The sequence below is a fragment of the Dendropsophus ebraccatus genome, chromosome 3 (assembly GCF_027789765.1).
Source record: "Dendropsophus ebraccatus isolate aDenEbr1 chromosome 3, aDenEbr1.pat, whole genome shotgun sequence".
Lineage (NCBI taxonomy): Eukaryota > Metazoa > Chordata > Amphibia > Anura > Hylidae > Dendropsophus > Dendropsophus ebraccatus.
Window position 1 is genome coordinate 2307056 of NC_091456.1, and position 21777 is coordinate 2328832.

General features: G+C 49.2%; 1 protein-coding gene across 1 annotated transcript; it reads left to right on the forward strand.

The window, feature by feature from the left end:
* The first annotated feature begins 6911 nt into the window (after positions 1–6911).
* MINAR2 (membrane integral NOTCH2 associated receptor 2) lies at positions 6912–16668 on the forward strand. Its single transcript, XM_069960686.1, has 3 exons — positions 6912–7042; positions 10560–10802; positions 16489–16668. Exons 1-3 carry the CDS (start codon positions 6917–6919, stop codon positions 16666–16668), a joined length of 549 nt encoding a protein of 182 aa, XP_069816787.1. The 5' UTR covers positions 6912–6916.
* Positions 16669–21777: the final 5109 nt, after the last annotated feature.

The window sequence follows — 21777 nt, forward strand, 5'->3', positions numbered from 1 at the left end:
ATACTGGATCGCTCCAAGGCGCACCACACGTCACTGGGGTTCTACATTATCTAAATTCTGTCCCATATTCCTATTTCAGGGGTCACGTTGATCCAGGGATTATTCTGATCGCCAATATGGAGTCGGGAAGTTTTCCCCTGTGATGAGGCTACTGTCGTCTGCCTCACGAGGGGTTTTGCCTTCCTCTGGATCAACACAGGTTGAGTTTGATGGACACCTGTCATTTCCAACCTTATAAACCAATAATTGGCCCAATACCCCCAAATAAATTAGAATTGTCCCTTTTCCCCAGCTAAGTAGGTATGGCCGCCATTCCCATTAGATGATGCCATGATGCAATTACAAAGCCTCTGTGCGGCCAGGACAGTAGAAACCCCCCACAAGTGACCCCATTCTGGAAACTACACCCCATAAGGAATCTAACAAGTGGGGCAGCGGGGATATGGCCCCCTGGTGACGGCCACATTTGTGGCTTTAAAATGAAAAAAAAATTATTTTCACACCACATGTTCTGCATATGTGCCTATCACCAGTGGGGTCCATATCCCCGCTGCCCCCCTTGTTAGATTCCTTATGGGGTGTAGTTTCCAGAATGGGGTCACTTGTGGGGGGTTTCTACTGTCCTGGCAGCACAGGAGCTTTGTAATTGCGACATGGCCTCCATCCTCCATTCCAGCCTCTAAATGGCGCTCTGTCCCTTTGGTGGCGTGCCCTGTGCCCATATGGCACATTATGCCCACATGTGGGGTATTTTCTTACTCAGGGGAAATTACCCTACATGTTCTGCATTTATTTTCTCTTTTAACCCCTTGTGGAAATAGAAAAAAATCAAGGCTAGACCAACATTAAGTGTAAAAAATGTTTATTTTTTTACTCTAAATCATTGATCTTGTCTTGATTTTTTCATTTTCACCCCACATGTGGACATAAAGCGCCATGCGGCTGCAGGGTAAGCCTCCAAAAGGAAAGGGAATGGATTTTTAGGGCCATGTTGCATTTAAAAGGCCCCTGTGTTGCTAAGACACTGGAAACCCCCCACAAGTGACCCCATTATGGAAACTGCACCCCTCAGGGAATGTAACAAGGGGTGCAGTGAGGATATGGACTACACTGGTGACGGGCACAAATGTGGAACAATGTGGCGTGAAAGTGAAAAGGGGTTAAAAGAGAAAAAAAAAACAAAGTGTGTAGAGCAATTTGGCTAGAATGGATGGTGAACACCATGTCGCATTTACAAAACAGTGAAAACCCCCCACAAGTGACCCCATTCTGGAAACTGCACCCCTCAAGGAATCTAACAAGGGGTGCAGTGAGGATATAGACCCCTTGATAACAGGCACATTTGTGCTGTGAAAGTTGGGGGTCCATATCCTCACTGCACCCCTTGTTAGATTCCTTGAGGGGTGTAGTTTCCAGAATGGGGTCACTTGTGGGGGGTTTCCAGTGTCTTGGCAGCACGAGGGCTCTGTAAATGCGACATGGCGCTTGAAATCCATTCTAGTGAAATCCAGCTTCCAAAGGCCAATTGGCGCTCCTTCCCTTTGGAGGCTCGTCCTGCGCCCCCTTGGCGCTTTATGTCCACATGTGGGGTATTTCTGTACTCGGGAGAAACTGCGCTACACGCTTCATGGTTTTTTCTTTTTCTTTTATCCCCTTGTAAAATTTAAAAATTGAAGGCTAGAACAACATTTTAGTGTAAAAAATAGAATTTTTACTTTTTTTTTACGCTACATTGTTCTGAAAATCTGCGAAGTACCTGTGGGGTCCAGATCCTCACCGCACCCCTTGTTACATTCCTTGAGGGGTGCAGTTTTCTAAATGGTGTCCCTTTAGGGGTGTTTTTTAGGTTTTGGCACCCCAGAGCCTCTGCCAACCTGAAGTGGTACAGTCAGAAATGACCAAATATAACGGAGCCATTGAAATTCACTAGGCGCTCCTTTGTATCTGAGGCTTGTGGTTGCGTCAAATAGCGCAATAGGGTCACATATGGGGTATTTCTATAAACTGCAGAAACGGGGCAATAATTATTGGGGTGCATTTCTCTGGTAATAGGTTTATAATTATGAAAAATATTGGATTACAATAAAATCTCTGCACAGAAAATTTAAATTTTATATTTTCTTACACACTTAGCTTTTATTTCTGAAGGGTTAAAACCCTTTCTGGATGAACTTTTACAGAGTTTGGGGGGTGCAGTTTCTGAAATGGGGTGCTTTGTGGGGTTTTCTAACATACAGGCCCCTCAAATACACTTGAAGGCCATGGCGTAAGAGACCAGGTCACGGAGCGGCCGGTCTCTGCTAAGATTATCCTGGCCGGTACTGCAGTACTGGCCGGATGATCTCTATGGCCGTAGAGTTCTGATGCGGGCGCATTGATGCGCGCCCGCATTAGAACTCCCCATAGCACACTATGAAGCAAGCGGCTGCAGCCGCTCGCTCCACAGTGTGCACTGACATGGTTTCCTACGGCCGCTATTCAATGAATAGCGGCCACAGAAAACTGTCGGTTTTTTGCAGTGCCGCTTGGGATCCCAGCCGGAGCGTATACTATGTGAATGTATATATGTACTATGTGTATACACTCCGTCCGGGATCCTATAGAAGAACATGCAGTGTAGCTATGCGTACAAAGTTGCCGATTGCAACAACAGCAGTACTTTTACGCTGTGTGAACATAGCATAAACCTGAACAGGTCCCTAAAAAAATCTGATTTTGAAATTTTTGTGAAAATTTGGAAAATTGCTGCAAATTTTTTAAGCTTTCTAATTAGAGATGAGCGACCCTGGAGCAGCTGGAGTCGATCCGAACCCGAGCATCTGGCATGTGATTAGCGGTGGCTGCTGAAGTTGGATAAAGCCCTAAGGCTATGTGGAAATCATGGATATAGTCATTTGCTGTATCCATGTTTTCCAGACAACCTTAGAGCTTTATCCAAGTTCAGCAGCCGCCGCTAATCACATGCCGAACGTTCGGGTTCGGATCGACTCCAGCTGCTCCAGGGTCGCTCTTCTCTATTACTAATGTCTAAAAAAAATAAAAGATAGTTTAATAAATGTCGCTAACATAAAGTAGACATGTTGCTAATGCTATGTAATATATAATTTATGAGGCAAAACCATTTTCTGTGTAAGCAGAAAAGTTTCAAAGTTGGAAAAATGCGATTTTTCAAAAAACAATTTCACGTTATTTAGTTTTTTTTCATAAAGATTCGTTATAATTATCGACTCCAATTTACCAGAATTGTAAAGTTCAATATTAAAGATGCGCGAACCATCGGACTTTTGGTCTGACGGCATCTGCGCTCGATCGTGATGCCTGCGATCCGGGTGCATACGTGCAATCTCAGGAATATTTGGGCAGGATACTCCAGGGAATGGATGCACATATTCCCAGGATCGCAGGCATCACGATCGAGCACAGATGTCGTCGGACCAAAAGTCAGATGGTTCGCGCATCTTTATTCAATATGTCACAAAAAAAAAATCTCAGAATCAGCCGGATAGGTAAAAGCATTCCCAGGTTATCAATGAATAAAGTGACACAGGTCATATTCATAAAATTTGCCTCAGTCCTTAAGGGGTTAAAGGGGTTGTTCACCCAAAAAACCACAAACATTTCAGATAACTGGTCAAAGAAAGTGCCGGAGATTTGTAATTTACTTCTATTTAATAATCTCTAGTCTTCCAGTACTTATCAGCTGCTGTATGTCCTGCAGGAAGTGGTGTATTCTCTCCAGTGTGACACAGTGCTCTCTGCTGCCACCTCTGTCCATGTCAGGAACTGTCCAGAGCAGCAGCAAATCCCCATAGAAAACCTCTCCTGCTCTGGACAGTTCCTGACATGGACAGAGGTGGCAGCAGAGAGCACTGTGTCAGACTGGAGAGAATACACCACTTCCTGCAGGACATACAGCAGCTGATAAGTACTGGAAGACTGGGGATTTTTAATAGAAGTAAATTAGAAACCTCTAACACTTTCAGGCACCAGTTGATTTGAAAGAAAAAAAAAGGCGAACAACAACCCCTTTAATCTATATGCAAAAATAGTTACCATGACGAGCCCTATAGGTGGCCATGATAGTGAAGATGGGAATATCCCTTTATTGGTAAGAACAATATGGCGGAATAAGGGTTAACGTTTGGGTTTCTTGACAAATCCTTTTCATTTTGGAAAAATTGCCGATCAATAAGCTGATCACAATGTATCTTGCTGCTAGGACCTTATGGGTAAGAATCTTGCAATGTCCTGTGGAACCCTTGAAGGACACCAGGAAAACAAAGCATGATGTGTGTATGTGGTGAGTGATGTCTGTATGTGGTGAGTGATGTGTGTATGTGCTGAGTGATGTATGTGCTGTGATGTGTGTATGTGCTGAGTGATGTGTGTATGTGCTGAGTGATGTGTGTATGTGGTGAGTGATGTGTGTATGTGGTGAGTGATGTGTGTATGTGCTGAGTGATGTGTGTATGTGGTGAGTGATGTGTGTATGTGGTGAGTGATGTGTGTATGTGGTGAGTGATGTGTGTATGTGGTGAGTGATGTGTGTATGTGCTGAGTGATGTGTGTATGTGGTGAGTGATGTGTGTATGTGGTGAGTGATGTGTGTATGTGATCAGTGATGTGTGTATGTGCTGAGTGATGTGTGTATGTGGTGAGTGATGTGTGTATGTGGTGAGTGATGTGTGTATGTGGTGAGTGATGTATGTATGTGCTGAGTGATGTGTGTATGTGGTGAGTGATGTGTGTATGTGGTGAGTGATGTGTGTATGTGGTGAGTGATGTGTGTATGTGGTGAGTGATGTGTGTATGTGCTGAGTGATGTGTGTATGTGCTGAGTGATGTGTGTATGTGGTGGGTGATGTGTGTACGTGGTGAGTGATGTGTGTATGTGGTGAGTGATGTGTGTATGTGGTGAGTGATGTGTGTATGTGCTGAGTGATGTGTGTATGTGCTGAGTGATGTGTGTATGTGCTGAGTGATGTGTGTATGTGGTGAGTGATGTGTGTATGTGGTGAGTGATGTGTGTATGTGGTGAGTGATGTGTGTATGTGCTGAGTGATGTGTGTATGTGCTGAGTGATGTGTGTATGTGGTGAGTGATGTGTGTATGTGGTGAGTGATGTGTGTATGTGGTGAGTGATGTGTGTATGTGCTGAGTGATGTGTGTATGTGCTGAGTGATGTGTGTATGTGCTGAGTGATGTGTGTATGTGGTGAGTGATGTGTGTATGTGCTGAGTGATGTGTGTATGTGGTGAGTGATGTGTGTATGTGGTGAGTGATGTGTGTATGTGCTGAGTGATGTGTGTATGTGGTGAGTGATGTGTGTATGTGCTGAGTGATGTGTGTATGTGCTGAGTGATGTGTGTATGTGGTGGGTGATGTGTGTATGTGGTGAGTGATGTGTGTATGTGCTGAGTGATGTGTGTATGTGCTGAGTGATGTGTGTATGTGGTGAGTGATGTGTGTATGTGGTGAGTGATGTGTGTATGTGCTGAGTGATGTGTGTATGTGGTCAGTGATGTATGTGCTGAGTGATGTGTGTATGTGGTGAGTGATGTGTGTGCTGAGTGATGTGTGTATGTGGTCAGTGATGTGTGTATGTGGTGAGTGATGTGTGTATGTGGTGGGTGATGTATGTGGTGAGTGATGTGTGTATGTGGTGAGTGATGTGTGTATGTGCTGAGTGATGTGTGTATGTGCTGAGTGATGTGTGTATGTGGTGAGTGATGTGTGTATGTGGTCAGTGATGTGTGTATGTGGTGAGTGATGTGTGTATGTGGTGAGTGATGTGTATATGTGGTCAGTGATGTGTGTATGTGCTGAGTGATGTGTGTATGTGGTCAGTGATGTGTGTATGTGGTGAGTGATGTGTGTATGTGCTGAGTGATGTGTGTATGTGGTGGGTGATGTATGTGGTGAGTGATGTGTGTATGTGCTGAGTGATGTGTGTATGTGGTGAGTGATGTGTGTATGTGGTCAGTGATGTGTGTATGTGGTCAGTGATGTGTGTATGTGGTGAGTGATGTGTGTATGTGGTGAGTGATGTGTGTATGTGCTGAGTGATGTGTGTATGTGGTGAGTGATGTGTGTATGTGGTGAGTGATGTGTGTATGTGGTCAGTGATGTGTGTATGTGCTGAGTGATGTGTGTATGTGGTCAGTGATGTGTGTGCTGAGTGATGTGTGTATGTGGTCAGTGATGTGTGTATGTGCTGAGTGATGTGTGTATGTGCTGAGTGATGTGTGTATGTGGTGAGTGATGTGTGTATGTGGTGAGTGATGTGTGTATGTGATCAGTGATGTGTGTATGTGCTGAGTGATGTGTGTATGTGGTGAGTGATGTGTGTATGTGCTGAGTGATGTGTGTATGTGGTGAGTGATGTGTGTGCTGAGTGATGTGTGTATGTGGTGAGTGATGTGTGTATGTGGTGAGTGATGTGTGTATGTGGTCAGTGATGTGTGTATGTGCTGAGTGATGTGTGTATGTGGTGAGTGATGTGTGTGCTGAGTGATGTGTGTATGTGGTCAGTGATGTGTGTATGTGGTCAGTGATGTGTGTATGTGGTCAGTGATGTGTGTATGTGGTGAGTGATGTGTGTATGTGCTGAGTGATGTGTGTATACTATACAGAGAGGCCGTGGGGTCGTAGGAAATGCTCCATACTGACCCTTCTTCCTCCATCACTATTATGTCATGTAATGGGGTATCTCAAAACTGATGTTCTATAATGTCGGTGTTCCCCCTCCTCCTAGTGACATCAGATGTGACGATATCCTTGCAGCCGGGGATGAGGATATGCCTGGCAGATTATAGTGCTGGAGTCGGGTGTCAGTGGCCGCATGAATAATGAATGCGCCCTGTATCCTGGGATTCTGCCGCAGCTTGTTCACCTCTTCATGCAATGAGCTGAAAACATGGACTTCTCTGTACTGAAAAACAACAACCACCCGGACAAATTTCTTCGTTTAGATGTGAACACGTTACTCGCAGATTCTGCTGCTTTACATGCAAGACAATGGCACAACAAGGTCTATCTCCAGGTACGTACAATGGCACAACAAGGTCTATCTCCAGGTACGTACGATGGCACAACAAGGTCTATCTCCAGGTACGTACAATGGCACAACAAGGTCTATCTCCAGGTATGTACAATGGCATAGCAAGGTCTATCTCCAGGTATGTACAATGGCACAACAAGGTCTATCTCCAGGTACGTACAATGGCACAACAAGGTCTATCTCCAGGTACGTACAATGGCACAACAAGGTCTATCTCCAGGTACGTACAATGGCACAACAAGGTCTATCTCCAGGTACGTACGATGGCACAACAAGGTCTGTCTCCAGGTACGTACAATGGCACAACAAGGTCTATCTCCAGGTATGTACAATGGCATAGCAAGGTCTATCTCCAGGTATGTACAATGGCACAACAAGGTCTATCTCCAGGTATGTACAATGGCATAGCAAGGTCTATCTCCAGGTACGTACAATGGCACAACAAGGTCTATCTCCAGGTACGTACAATGGCACAACAAGGTCTATCTCCAGGTACGTACAATGGCACAACAAGGTCTGTCTCCAGGTATGTACAATGGCACAAGGTCTACCTCCAGGTACGTACAATGGCACAACAAGGTCTATCTCCAGGTACATACAATGGCACAACAAGGTCTATCTCCAGGTACATACAATGGCACAGCCAGGTCTACCTCCAGGTACGTACAATGGCACAACAAGGTCTATCTCCAGGTACGTACAATGGCACAACAAGGTCTATCTCCAGGTACGTACAATGGCACAACAAGGTCTATCTCCAGGTACGTACAATGGCACAAGGTCTACCCCCAGGTACGTACAATGGCACAACAAGGTCTGTCTCCAGGTATGTACAATGGCACAACAAGGTCTACCTCCAGGTACGTACAATGGCACAACAAGGTCTACCTCCAGGTATGTACAATGGCACAACAAGGTCTACCTCCAGGTACGTACAATGGCACAACAAGGTCTATCTCCAGGTACGTACAATGGCACAAGGTCTACCCCCAGGTACGTACAATGGCACAACAAGGTCTGTCTCCAGGTATGTACAATGGCACAACAAGGTCTGTCTCCAGGTACGTACAATGGCACAACAAGGTCTATCTCCAGGTATGTACAATGGCACAGCCAGGTCTATCTCCAGGTACGTACAATGGCACAACAAGGTCTATCTCCAGGTACGTACAATGGCACAACAAGGTCTGTCTCCAGGTACGTACAATGGCACAACAAGGTCTGTCTCCAGGTACGTACAATGGCACAACAAGGTCTGTCTCCAGGTACGTACAATGGCACAAGGTCTACCTCCAGGTACGTACAATGGCATAGCAAGGTCTACCTTCAGGTACATACAATGGCACAACAAGGTCTACCTCCAGGTATGTACAATGGCACAACAAGGTCTATCTCCAGGTACGTACAATGGCATAGCAAGGTCTACCTTCAGGTACATACAATGGCACAGCCAGGTCTACCTCCAGGTACGTACAATGGCACAACAAGGTCTATCTCCAGGTACGTACAATGGCACAACAAGGTCTATCTCCAGGTACGTATGATGGCACAACAAGGTCTATCTCCAGGTACGTATGATGGCACAACAAGGTCTATCTCCAGGTACGTACAATGGCACAACAAGGTCTATCTCCAGGTACGTATGATGGCACAACAAGGTCTATCTCCAGGTACGTACAATGGCACAACAAGGTCTATCTCCAGGTATGTACAATGGCACAAGGTCTATCTCCAGGTACGTACAATGGCACAACAAGGTCTATCTCCAGGTACGTATGATGGCACAACAAGGTCTGTCTCCAGGTATGTACAATGGCACAAGGTCTATCTCCAGGTACGTACAATGGCACAACAAGGTCTATCTCCAGGTACGTATGATGGCACAACAAGGTCTATCTCCAGGTATGTACAATGGCACAACAAGGTCTATCTCCAGGTACGTATGATGGCACAACAAGGTCTATCTCCAGGTACGTACAATGGCACAAGGTCTATCTCCAGGTACGTACAATGGCACAACAAGGTCTATCTCCAGGTACGTACAATGGCACAACAAGGTCTGTCTCCAGGTACGTACAATGGCACAGCAAGGTCTATCTCCAGGTACGTACAATGGCACAACAAGGTCTATCTCCAGGTACGTATGATGGCACAACAAGGTCTATCTCCAGGTACGTATGATGGCACAACAAGGTCTATCTCCAGGTACGTACAATGGCACAACAAGGTCTATCTCCAGGTACGTATGATGGCACAACAAGGTCTATCTCCAGGTATGTACAATGGCACAACAAGGTCTATCTCCAGGTACGTATGATGGCACAACAAGGTCTATCTCCAGGTACGTACAATGGCACAAGGTCTATCTCCAGGTACGTACAATGGCACAACAAGGTCTATCTCCAGGTACGTACAATGGCACAACAAGGTCTGTCTCCAGGTACGTACAATGGCACAGCAAGGTCTATCTCCAGGTACGTACAATGGCACAACAAGGTCTATCTCCAGGTATGTACAATGGGACGGGAACATGGTGCACCTTAAGAATAACCCTCATCTGAAGGAAAGGTCTAAGCATTGACATATGTCCTATCCATGATGGCAGCCTGGGAGCGGTATATCATATGTATATATATATTCCCCTATGGACATTCTTATACTTTTTATGTTTTTGAGATGAATTGATATTTTTTTCTGTGATCTATTAATCCTCTCCCTCCGCCTTGATTATTGTTTGACTTCTAAGAGGCAAAACATTTCGGTTTCTCAATGTACCTGGCGAGATGAGGGCTTGTTGTGGGGACACGGTAATGGCGTCCCCTTATATTTCCTAATCACATATATATATATTTATTGAGTATAATAGTAAAATCCACAATGGTGTCATTTGTGATACATTTTGTAGTAAACCTGTGGCTCATTACGTTATGCGATGCCGATGTGATTCTCCAGTCTATTAAGATATAACAATAATATTCCCCTGAGGAAGTCCGGGTGTGTGGACGTTGTGTGGGGTTCTTTGGACGGCCCCCGCTTATCCCTGTTATCATTATTATATGGTGAGATTTAGCCTTGCTCAGTCTTTTTTTACTTTATTATCATTGGGTTTGGCTGGATGTTGTTGCCCGTATTGTGACTTTCCTTTTGGTTTATTTGTTTGACATTTTTTGTATTTTGTACTGTGCACCATTTACAGGGTGTCTGTCCGGGATCACACTGGACCATTTACTTTCCCCGGAGTTTGGGATTTTTTTAGTGTTTTTACTTGGGACTTTTTCCATTCCCATTTGGATGTGTCCCTGATGAAGTACTTTTATTCCTTATTTTTGCCGTTGTAGCACACGTTTTTTCTATCCTTCATGTTTTTTATGTACTGGCAGTGTGCCGCCAGTCTCATCGGAGTGCTGCATGTCCTATCTCTCTAGTCTGAATCCGTCCAATATAAGACATATCGCTGCCGTCAGTCCGGATTCCTTCATTTTCATTTATTTTTCAATAGAGAGAAACGACCAACGTCAAAGAGTCTCCCGAGTCGTCAGAGATGGAGAGTCCGGCCGTGTATGACGAAGCACTGACCAATCACTTTACTCCAGAGATCCTGAAATCTGCTGTGAAGAGTAACCCATTATACATGGACCTAGCAACGGCCGAGAAGCCGGAACGCAAGAAACAACAACCATCATGGACCATACAGGACTATGACAGCCAGACGCCAAACCCAAAGCTCTCCCTCTATCTCAAGGTAAGTGGACAGCTGCTCCGCCTGGGCCGGGGTCAGACAAGGTCATCCCAGCCAGAAAATCTTCACTGCTCACTGATGGGCCCACATCCGAATTTGCCGCTGCACATAATGGAGCATGCGGCCAGAGCCGGAGCCGCATGCTTCATTGTGTGAGCTGATTCATGTTTGGTGAAGCCTGACCAGGGAGATGTATGGTGGAGCCTGACCAGGGGGATGTATGGCGGAGCCTGACCGGGGGGATGTATGGTGGAGCCTGACCGGGGGGATGTATGGCGGAGCCTGACCGGGGGGATGTATGGCGGAGCCTGACCAGGGGGATGTATGGTGGAGCCTGACCAGGGGGATGTATGGTGGAGCCTGACCAGGAGATGTATGGCGGAGCCTGACCAGGAGATGTATGGCGGAGCCTGACCGGGGGGATGTATGGTGGAGCCTGACCAGGGGGATGTATGGTGGAGCCTGACCAGGGTGATGTATGGTAGAGCCTGACCGCGGGGATGTATGGCGGAGCCTGACCAGGGGGATGTATGGCGGAGCCTGACCGGGGGGATGTATGGCGGAGCCTGACCAGGGGGATGTATAGCGGAGCCTGACCAGGGGGATGTTTGGTCAGACTCCACCATACATCCCCCTGGTCAGGCTCCTCCATACATCTCCTGGTCAGGCTCCACCATACCTCCCCCTGGTCAGACTCCACCATACATCCCCCTGGTCAGGCTCCTCCATACATTCCCCTGCTCAGGCTCCGCCATACATCCCCCTGCTCAGGCTCCGCCATACATCCCCCTGGTCAGGCTCCGCCATACATCCCCCTGGTCAGGCTCCGCCATACATCCCCCTGGTCAGGCTTCGCCATACCTCCCCCTGCTCAGGCTCCGCCATACCTCCCCCTGCTCAGGCTCCGCCATACATCCCCCTGGTCAGGCTCCGCCATACATCTTTCTGGTCGGGCTCCGCCATACATCCCCCTGGTCGGGCTCCGCCATACATCCCCCTGGTCGGGCTCCGCTATACATCCCCCTGGTCAGGCTCCTCCATACATTCCCCTGGTCAGGCTCCACCATACCTCCCCCTGCTCAGGCTCCACCATACATCCCCCTGGTCAGGCTCCGCCATACATCCCCCCGGTCAGGCTCCACCATACATCCCCCGGTCAGGCTCTACCATACATCCCCCTGGTCAGGCTCCTCCATACATTCCCCTGGTCAGGCTCCGCCATACATTCCCCTGGTCAGGCTCCGCCATACATCCCCCTGGTCAGGCTCCTCCATACATTCCCCTGGTCAGGCTCCACCATACATTCCCCTGGTCAGGCTCCACCATACCTCCCCCTGCTCAGGCTCCACCATACATCCCCCTGGTCAGGCTCCTCCATACATTCCCCTGGTCAGGCTCCGCCATACATTCCCCTGGTCAGGCTCCGCCATACATCCCCCTGGTCAGGCTCCACCATACATTCCCCTGGTCAGGCTCCGCCATACATCCCCCTGGTCAGGCTCCTCCATACATTCCCCTGGTCAGGCTCCACCATACATCCCCCTGGTCAGGCTCCACCATACATTCCCCTGGTCAGGCTCCGCCATACATCCCCCTGGTCAGACTCCACCATACATTCCCCTGGTCAGGCTCCGCCATACATCCCCCTGGTCAGACTCCACCATACATCCCCCTGGTCAGGCTCCGCCATACATCCCCCTGGTCAGGCTCCGCCATACATCTTTCTAGTCAGGCTCCGCCATACATCCCCCTGGTCAGGCTCCGCCATACATCTTTCTAGTCAGGCTCCGTCATACCTCCCCCTGGTCAGGCTCTACCATACATCCCCCTGGTCAGGCTCCACCATACATCCCCCTGGTCAGGCTCCGCCATACATCCCCCTGGTCAGGCTCTGCCATACATCCCCCTGGTCAGGCTCCGCCATACATCCCCCTGGTCAGGCTCCGCCATACATCTTTCTAGTCAGGCTCCGCCATACATCCCCCTGGTCAGGCTCCGCCATACATCTTTCTAGTCAGGCTCCGCCATACATCCCCCTGGTCAGGCTCCGCCATACATCCCCCCGGTCAGGCTCCGCCATACCTCCCCCTGCTCAGGCTCCTCCATACATCCCCCTGGTCAGGCTCCTCCATACATCCCCCTGGTCAGGCTCCTCCATACATCTTTCTGGTCGGGCTCCACCATACATCTCCCTGGTCAGGCTCCGCCATACATCCCCCTGGTCAGGCTCCGCCATACATCCCCCTGGTCAGGCTCCGCCATACATCCCCCTGGTCAGGCTCCGCCATACATCCCCCTGGTCAGGCTCCGCCATACATTCCCCTGGTCAGGCTCCACCATACATTCCCCTGGTCAGGCTCCGCCATACATCCCCCTGGTCAGGCTCCGCCATACATCCCCCTGGTGAGGCTCCGCCATACATCCCCCTGGTCGGGCTCCGCCATACATCCCCCTGGTCGGGCTCCGCCATACATCTCCCTGGTCAGGCTCCACCATACATCCCCCTGGTCAGGCTCCGCCATACATCCCCCTGGTCAGGCTCTACCTTCCATCCTTGTTGAGGACAAGACAGAAAAAGTTTGAAATTTTCCTATTCCACCAGTGTGTAACCAATTCTTCCATCTTTATTGCTTCTCCAAGAAGAAAATCCCCTGATATATACAGGAGGCAATGCAGAGTGACTGCTCCTGGGGATCTTATTCATGGTCATATTACCATTATACTACCATACGCTACCATCATACCACCATTATACAGTACTACCAATATACCACTATTACACTACCATACTACTAGGCTACTATCATTATACTACCATCCTTCTACCATACCACCATTATACAGTACTACCATACCACCATTATACAGTACTACCATACCACCATTATACAGTACTACCATACCACCATTATACAGTACTACCATACCACCATTATACAGTACTACCATACCACCATTATACAGTACTACCATACCACCATTACACCTGGCACTCCATATAAAGGAGTAGTGATCACTTGTTATATGTGTCACACATCACAATACCTGCAGAGTGTTATCAGTCCTGACTTCCTTGCATTCTATGTTAGTGTCTGGCTATCATCTGCAGGTCATGGGGTCACTGAGGTCATCTGCAGGTCACGGGGTCACTGAGGTCATCTGCAGGTCACAGGGTCACTGAGGTCATCTGCAGGTTATGGGGTCACTGAGGTCATCTGCAGGTTATGGGGTCTGTGAGGTCATCTGCAGGTTATGGGGTCAGTGAGGTCAGTGGTAGCAGACAGTAATATTTATGGACACTCCATGAAACATGCCGCCCCTAAAAGACTCTACAAAGCTGCCGCCCCGAGCATCTTGCTTCATGGCAGAAACGGCCCTGAGTGCACCATGGAAAATATATACAACGACAGGGACTCCTATCTAAAGCCAGAGCCCCTGCACCTATAGGCTATATGATGTTTTATTGAGCGTCCTTATGTGCAGTGGTATATAGTATATCCTGATGACGCTACAGACGGGACATTACATGGACGCACATCGTACGTCCCCATTTCCAGGTGGTTTTCCCATAGTCAGCGTCTCACTCCAACTGGTCCTATAACCTGAGCGGTGATGTATCCCAGACCAGAGACTTGTCCGGCCTCTAAGTCTCCACACGTCTTTCCTCAATGAGAAGCCCCATCCCTTTGGCCCCCGTCGTCTTCTCCCTGGCCTGCTCCATGTTGTTATTGCTCCACCCTGGCGCCCCGTCCTGTGTCTTTGAATAATCCTCCTGCGGCCTCCCTGGTTCTCGGCATAAGTCTCTGCTGTCCCCCGACTTCTCTGATTCTAGATGCTGGGAAAGTAGATGAGGAATGGTTGCTGCTGGGTCCTTGTCATGCAAGTACGACTGTGTGCTCCCCTGCTCCAAGTCTCCATACCGCCATATAGCAATGACTGCCGACTCAGCACTGTGCATGACCGCCATACAGCAATGACTGCCGGCTCAGCACTATGCATGACCGCCATATAGCAATGACTGCCGACTCAGCACTGTGCATGACCGCCATACAGCAATGACTGCCGGCTCAGCACTATGCATGACCGCCATATAGCAATGACTGCCGGCTCAGCACTGTGCATGACCGCCATATAGCAATGACCGCCGGCTCAGCACTATGCATGACCGCCATATAGCAATGACTGCCGGCTCAGCACTGTGTATGATCGCCATATAGCAATGACTGACGGCTCAGCACTATGCATGACCACCATATAGCAATGACTGACGGCTCAGCACTATGCATGACCACCATATAGCAATGACTGACGGCTCAGCACTATGCATGACCACCATATAGCAATGACTGACGGCTCAGCACTGTGCATGACCGCCATATAGCAATAACTGCAGGCTCAGCACTGTGCATGACCGCCATATAGCAATGACTGACGGCTCAGCACTGTGCATGACCGCCATATAGCAATGACCGCCGACTCAGCACTGTGCATGACCGCCATACAGCAATGACAGCCGGCTCAGCACTGTGCATGACCGCCATATAGCAATGACTGACGGCTCAGCACTGTGCATGACCGCCATATAGCAATGACTGACGGCTCAGCACTGTGCATGACCGCCATATAGCAATGACTGACGGCTCAGCACTGTGCATGACCGCCATATAGCAATGACCGCCGGCTCAGCACTGTGCATGACCGCCATATAGCAATGACCGCCGGCTCAGCACTGTGCATGACCGCCATATAGCAATGACAGCCGGCTCAGCACTGTGCATGACCGCCATATAGCAATGACTGACGGCTCAGCACTGTGCATGACCGCCATATAGCAATGACTGACGGCTCAGCACTGTGCATGACCGCCATATAGCAATGACTGACGGCTCAGCACTGTGCATGACCGCCATATAGCAATGACTGACGGCTCAGCACTATGCATGACCGCCATATAGCAATGACAGCCGGCTCAGCACTGTGCATGACCGCCATATAGCAATGACTGACGGCTCAGCACTGTGCATGACCGCCATATAGCAATGACAGCCGGCTCAGCACTATGCATGACCGCCATATAGCAATGACAGCCGGCTCAGCACTGTGCATGACCGCCATATAGCAATGACTGACGGCTCAGCACTGTGCATGACCGCCATATAGCAATGCTTGTCGCTTGTACTCCAGTCACTGGTATATATATACAGTATATATATATATATATATATATATATATATATATATATATATATATATATATAAAAATAGAAGGTCCTATTGTTGGCCAGAATTCGGGCACAGCATCCTGAAACTCTCTGGAATTGCATCCACCAGCCCGGGCCAAGATCAGCAGCCAGGCAAGTACTGCCGGGTCCTGCGCTTCTAATCAGAAGTGCATACAGCTAAATGTGCCAGGGCAAGCATCATTATGCCTCCGGCCACAAGAGGCCGCTCTCTCCCCTCCAGCGCTGTGTATCAGGGACATCTCTCATGCACTCACAGAGCAGGAAGGGAGAGGAAGAAGCCAAGAGCAGCGCTGCATCCAGGCAGCAGGTGAGTATGGCTTTTTTTATCCTTAGAAGAAATACTGATTGTTTCCTGACTTCCTGATCGGTGTTTCCTGACACGGACGCGTGCACAAGGTCTTCTCTAAGATTTTACCAGTAATGAGGAAACGCTGTGTTTCTTGCAGGAAAATCCCAATGATCTTCATTACTGGCTGGAAGAGATTTACACCCCGGGCTACGACTCTCTGCTGAGGAAGAAGGAGAAGGAACAGAAGAATTCCAGATACTGTAGACTATTTGCATTTGTGGCGCTTCTGGTTTGCGTTCTTGTTGCCATAGTGACAGTTTGCATTTTATTTATCTAAGTCACATGATCACTGATATTTTACCACATTTTTTTTTATAAAACTGTTAACATATCACAAATTATTTTACCATCCAGCAGGTGCTGTAAACTATAATGTCGGTCTCGGCCTGGGTGGGGTGTCCTGTCTGGGTGTGGTGCCCTGTCTGGGTGTGGTGCTCTGCCTGCTGGGTGTGGTGCCCTGTCTGGGTGTGGTGCTCTGCCTGCTGGGTGTGGTGCTCTGCCTGCTGGGTGTGGTGCCCTGTCTGGGTGTGGTGCTCTGCCTGCTGGGTGTCGGCCTCAGCCTGATGTTGGTGCTCTGCCTGCTGGGTGTGGTGCTCTGCCTGCTGGGTGTGGTGCCCTGTCTGGGTGTGGTGCTCTGCCTGCTGGGTGTGGTGCTCTGCCTGCTGGGTGTGGTGCCCTGTCTGGGTGTGGTGCTCTGCCTGCTGGGTGTGGTGCCCTGTCTGGGTGTGGTGCTCTGCCTTCTGGGTGTGGTGCCCTGTCTGGGTGTGGTGCTCTGCCTGCTGGGTGTGGTGCCCTGTCTGGGTGTGGTGCTCTGCCTGCTGGGTGTGGTGCCCTGTCTGGGTGTGGTGCTCTGCCTGCTGGGTGTGGTGCTCTGCCTGCTGGGTGTGGTGCCCTGTCTGGGTGTGGTGCTCTGCCTGCTGGGTGTGGTGCCCTGTCTGGGTGTGGTGCTCTGCCTGCTGGGTGTGGTGCCCTGTCTGGGTGTGGTGCTCGACCTGGGTGTCGGCCTCAGCCTAGTTGTCAGCCTTGCACTGCTGGGTGTCAGCCTCGGCCTGGGAGTGCTTTGTACATTATATAGAATGGCGCCTTTCACGCCAAAGTGTTCATCTAAAAATATAATTTTAATAAAACGAAGCGGGCGCAGTGAGACCCTCATCCGTGACAATGCACTAACCTCCTAGAGAAATCCTAGTCTTGAAGATGGACCAGGAATGAGCTAGAAAGAGATTGGCCCTCTACTGGCTTCTCACTGCTGGGTTGGATTGGCTGACCATTCATGTATATGGAGAGAAGGAGGTGCTGATGGGCAGCCTACCGCCATACCGATGGGCAGCCTACCGCCGTACTGATGGACAGCCTACCACTGAACTGATAGGCAGTCTACCATTGTACTGATGGACAGCCTACCACCCTGCTAATGGACAGCCTACCACTGAACTGATAGGCAGCCTACCGCTGTGCTGATGGGCAGCCTAACACTGTGCTAATGGGCAGCCTACCACCCTGCTGATGGGCAGCCTTACACTGTGCTGATGGGCAGCCTACCACCCTGCTGATGGACAGCCTTACGCTGTGCTGATGGGCAGCCTACCACCCTGCTGATGGACAGCCTTACACTGTGCTGATGGGCAGCCTACCACCCTGCTGATGGACAGCCTTACACTGTGCTGATGGGCAGCCTACCACCCTGCTGATGGACAGCCTACCACCCTGCTGATGGACAGCCTACCACTGTGCTGATGGGCAGCCTACCACCCTGCTGATGGACAGCCTACCACCCTGCTGATAGACAGCCTACCACCCTGCTGATGGGCAGCCTACCACTGTGCTGATGGGCAGCCTACCACCCTGCTGATGGACAGCCTACCACCCTGCTGATGGACAGCCTACCACCCTGCTGATGGACAGCCTACCACTCTGCTGATGGACAGCCTACCACCCTGCTGATGGACAGCCTACCACTGTGCTGATGGACAGCCTACCACCCTGCTGATGGACAGCCTTACACTGTGCTGATGGGCAGCCTACCACCCTGCTGATGGGCAGCCTACCACCCTGCTGATGGACAGCCTACCGCCTTTATACACCCTGCCTAGCTTCTCTTTAAAACTATGAAGTACAATATCTTAAAAGACAGAACTCCATGTTGGCTGCTCAATTTAATGGCCGTCCATGTAATATATGGATGATATAAGTCAGAGATTGGTTTACAGGTCCTCCATTCTGGCCTCCAGAGGGGAATCCCTCATTATGGGACCTGCTCACAATCTATTAGAAGGTAGGGGTGAGACTTATTAAGGAAGGCTCCCCCTGTTACCAGTCTGATTAGTCAGAGAACTGGCGCAGCCTGCACAAAGGAGACAAGAGCGAGAGGTTTGGGTTATTGAGGATGTCTCAGATGGTGTGTGAGGATTATAGGACTATGCAAACACTTTAGGCAGATTTGGACAAACGCTGCAAAGTACGACCCCTTCCATCTACGGAAGATTTGTGGTTAGAAGAGGTGAGCGAAACTCCAACCAGAGTGTGCAGCCGGAGTTGGATGCAGCCCATGGGAGTCCTGGTGGATACAATCTAATGCCAATGGCTTTATCCATGTTTTCCAGGAAGCCTTAGGGCGGCATCCAACTTCTTCAGCCACCGGTAATATTATGCTGCACGGTCGGGTTGTCTCATCTCTAGTGATTAGTTCTCCACGGTGTTTCGACCAACCTTCCTGCATAGATGATGTGCGAGTGCAGTCATAGAGGGCGTGCGAGTGCAGTCATAGAGGGCGTGCGGGTGCAGTCATAGAGGGCGTGCGGGTGCAGTCATAGAGGGCGTGCGGGTGCAGTCATAGAGGGCGTGCGAGTGCAGTCATAGACGGCGTGCGGGTGCAGTCATAGACGGCGTGCGGGTGCAGTCATAGACGGCGTGCGGGTACAATCATAGACGGTGTGCGGGTGCAGTCATAGACCGCGTGCGGGTGCAGTCATAGACGGCGTGCGGGTGCAGTCATAGAGGGCGTGCGGGTGCAGTCATAGACGGCGTGCGGGTGCAGTCATAGACGGCGTGCGGGTGCAGTCATAGACGGCGTGCGGGTGCAGTCATAGACGGTGTGCGGGTGCAGTCATAGACGGCGTGCGGGTGCAGTCATAGACCGCGTGCGGGTGCAATCATAGACGGTGTGCGGGTGCAGTCATAGACGGTGTGCGGGTGCAGTCATAGACGGCGTGCGGGTGCAATCATAGACGGCGTGCGGGTGCAGTCATAGACCGCGTGCGGGTGCAGTCATAGACCGCGTGCGGGTGCAGTCATAGACCGCGTGCGGGTGCAGTCATAGACCGCGTGTCACTCCGGCTGGTCTGTTAGGTGAAGGGCAGTGACAGTAAATATTACTGGGATTTCCGTTCCTCTTCTGAGCCTCCCTACTACCCGGCATTGCCTTCGGCCTCAGGTGTTCGCTCTCATCCTGATACTTCTGTGGGATCTGCAGGTAAGTGGCTGCGCAGCCTCCAGACGCCCCGGAGCAGGTGCTGCACCATGTGACTACAACCTGAACCCCATTGTTTTGCTCTTATAAATTATAAATCCACAAAAGAAGGGTCCGTGGAGTCTCAGTTACGAGTCTCAAAACACAGGAATAGCCTGGAGGGATATCTGCCTATTCCTGTGTTGTGGGACTCCACGGACCCCTCTTTTGTGGATTTATAATTTATAGTGGAGACTCCTCAGTCAGTCAGTCAGTCAGTCAGTACTCCATTAGATTTGTTTGTCTGGTCTCCCTGAGCTCAGCGATTGCTGAAATTATAAATCCAGTAATGGCGGAAATAATGTGCAGGATTTGTTATTCTTCCCAGTTAGTCAGCGACTTGTCCTCACGTCCCCATGTGATGCGGCTGATGGAGCGCACGGCCAGCAGGGATGACTTACAAATATCAGGTGACAGGAGGTTGTCTCTGTGAGATGCACAATACATCACACATGCACAATACATCACACATGCACAATACATCACACATACACAATACATCACACATACACAATACATCACACATACACAATACATCACACATGCACAATACATCACACATGCACAATATATCACACATACAGATGGGGGCTGGGTTCACACTATGTATATTTCAGGCAGTATTTGGTCCTCATGTCAGGTCCTCATAGCAACCAAAACCAGGAGTGGATTAAAAACACAGAAAGGATATGTTCACACAATGTTGAAATTGAGTGGATGGCCGCCATATAAAAGTAAATAACAGCCATTATTTCAATATAACAGCCGTTGTTTTAAAATAACAGCAAATATTTGCCATTAAATGACGGCCATCCACTCAATTACAACATTGTGTGAACAGAGCCTTTCTGTGTTTTCAATCCACTCCTGGTTTTGGTTGCAATACAGCCTCACAAATACAGCCTCAAATATACATAGTGTGAACCCAGCTAGACACTGCCTAGTGACACATGAGGGAGTCTCTTCCATCTTCTATTACTCTGCCCCCTAAGTTAAGGACCTAGGAGATGACTGTATGTTGGGGGGGGGGGAGAGCACTGTATATCACGTATATATATATATAGGATGTACTGTGTGTTATTAGCATCCTATATATATTTACATTTTAGTGAACTGCCGACATACCATAAATCCATGTAATTTACCTTTATCTCCTTCCATCTTTGCGCTTTATATTCTTAGATTTTTATATAATAAAATGAAGACAAGTAATGAGAATAAGAGCAGCAGATTATCCAGCTCACACAGCCCCTGTACTGCTGATCAGGAGATTTGTAGCATTTGCTGCCATCTAGTGTTCACATCTAATTACTACATACAGTGATATTGAGAGCTCTGGCCTCCTGGAAACGTAATCCTTCTCCAACCATACGGCGGACGGTTATGGCAGCGAAGCCGCAGGGACTGTCGTTTAGGAGACCTGGCCCTAACATCGGAGGTGACATCTATCACAGTTAGCAGGAACATGACTTGTGGATATAGCAAGAAACCTCCATCCATCTGCAAAGAAACCAAAGTACAATAACACAGAAAGTGCAGGAATAAAGTAATATCAGAGGGAATCAGGAGAAGTGCTGAGAGACCCTCATCCGTCTGACGTCCAGCAGCCAACCTGACGCAATGGAGAGCGGAAACTTCCAGAGCTCCGTCAGGTCAGCACCATAAACTACATGATTCTCTGTCAGGTAAAATTAGTCCACAACAACCCCCCCCCCCCCCCCTCCCCTCAACCAGCTGCAAAGCCTCCACCTTATTACATTATTCCGAACCTAAATTCATTCTCTGCCAGGAAAGAGAATCAAGATTTTCAGATAAAAGCTAAGAAAAGAGGACAAACTATGGGGCCAAAATCAGGACAGCGCAGGACAGCGCATGACA

Coding starts and splice junctions, on each gene's coding strand:
- MINAR2 (XM_069960686.1), top strand. CDS start 6,917: ATGGACTTCTCTGTACTGAAAAACAACAACCACCCGGACAAATTTCTT. Junction 7,043..10,559: donor ACAACAAGGTCTATCTCCAG/GTACGTACAATG, acceptor ATTTTTCAATAG/AGAGAAACGACCAACGTCAA. Junction 10,803..16,488: donor AGCTCTCCCTCTATCTCAAG/GTAAGTGGACAG, acceptor TGTTTCTTGCAG/GAAAATCCCAATGATCTTCA.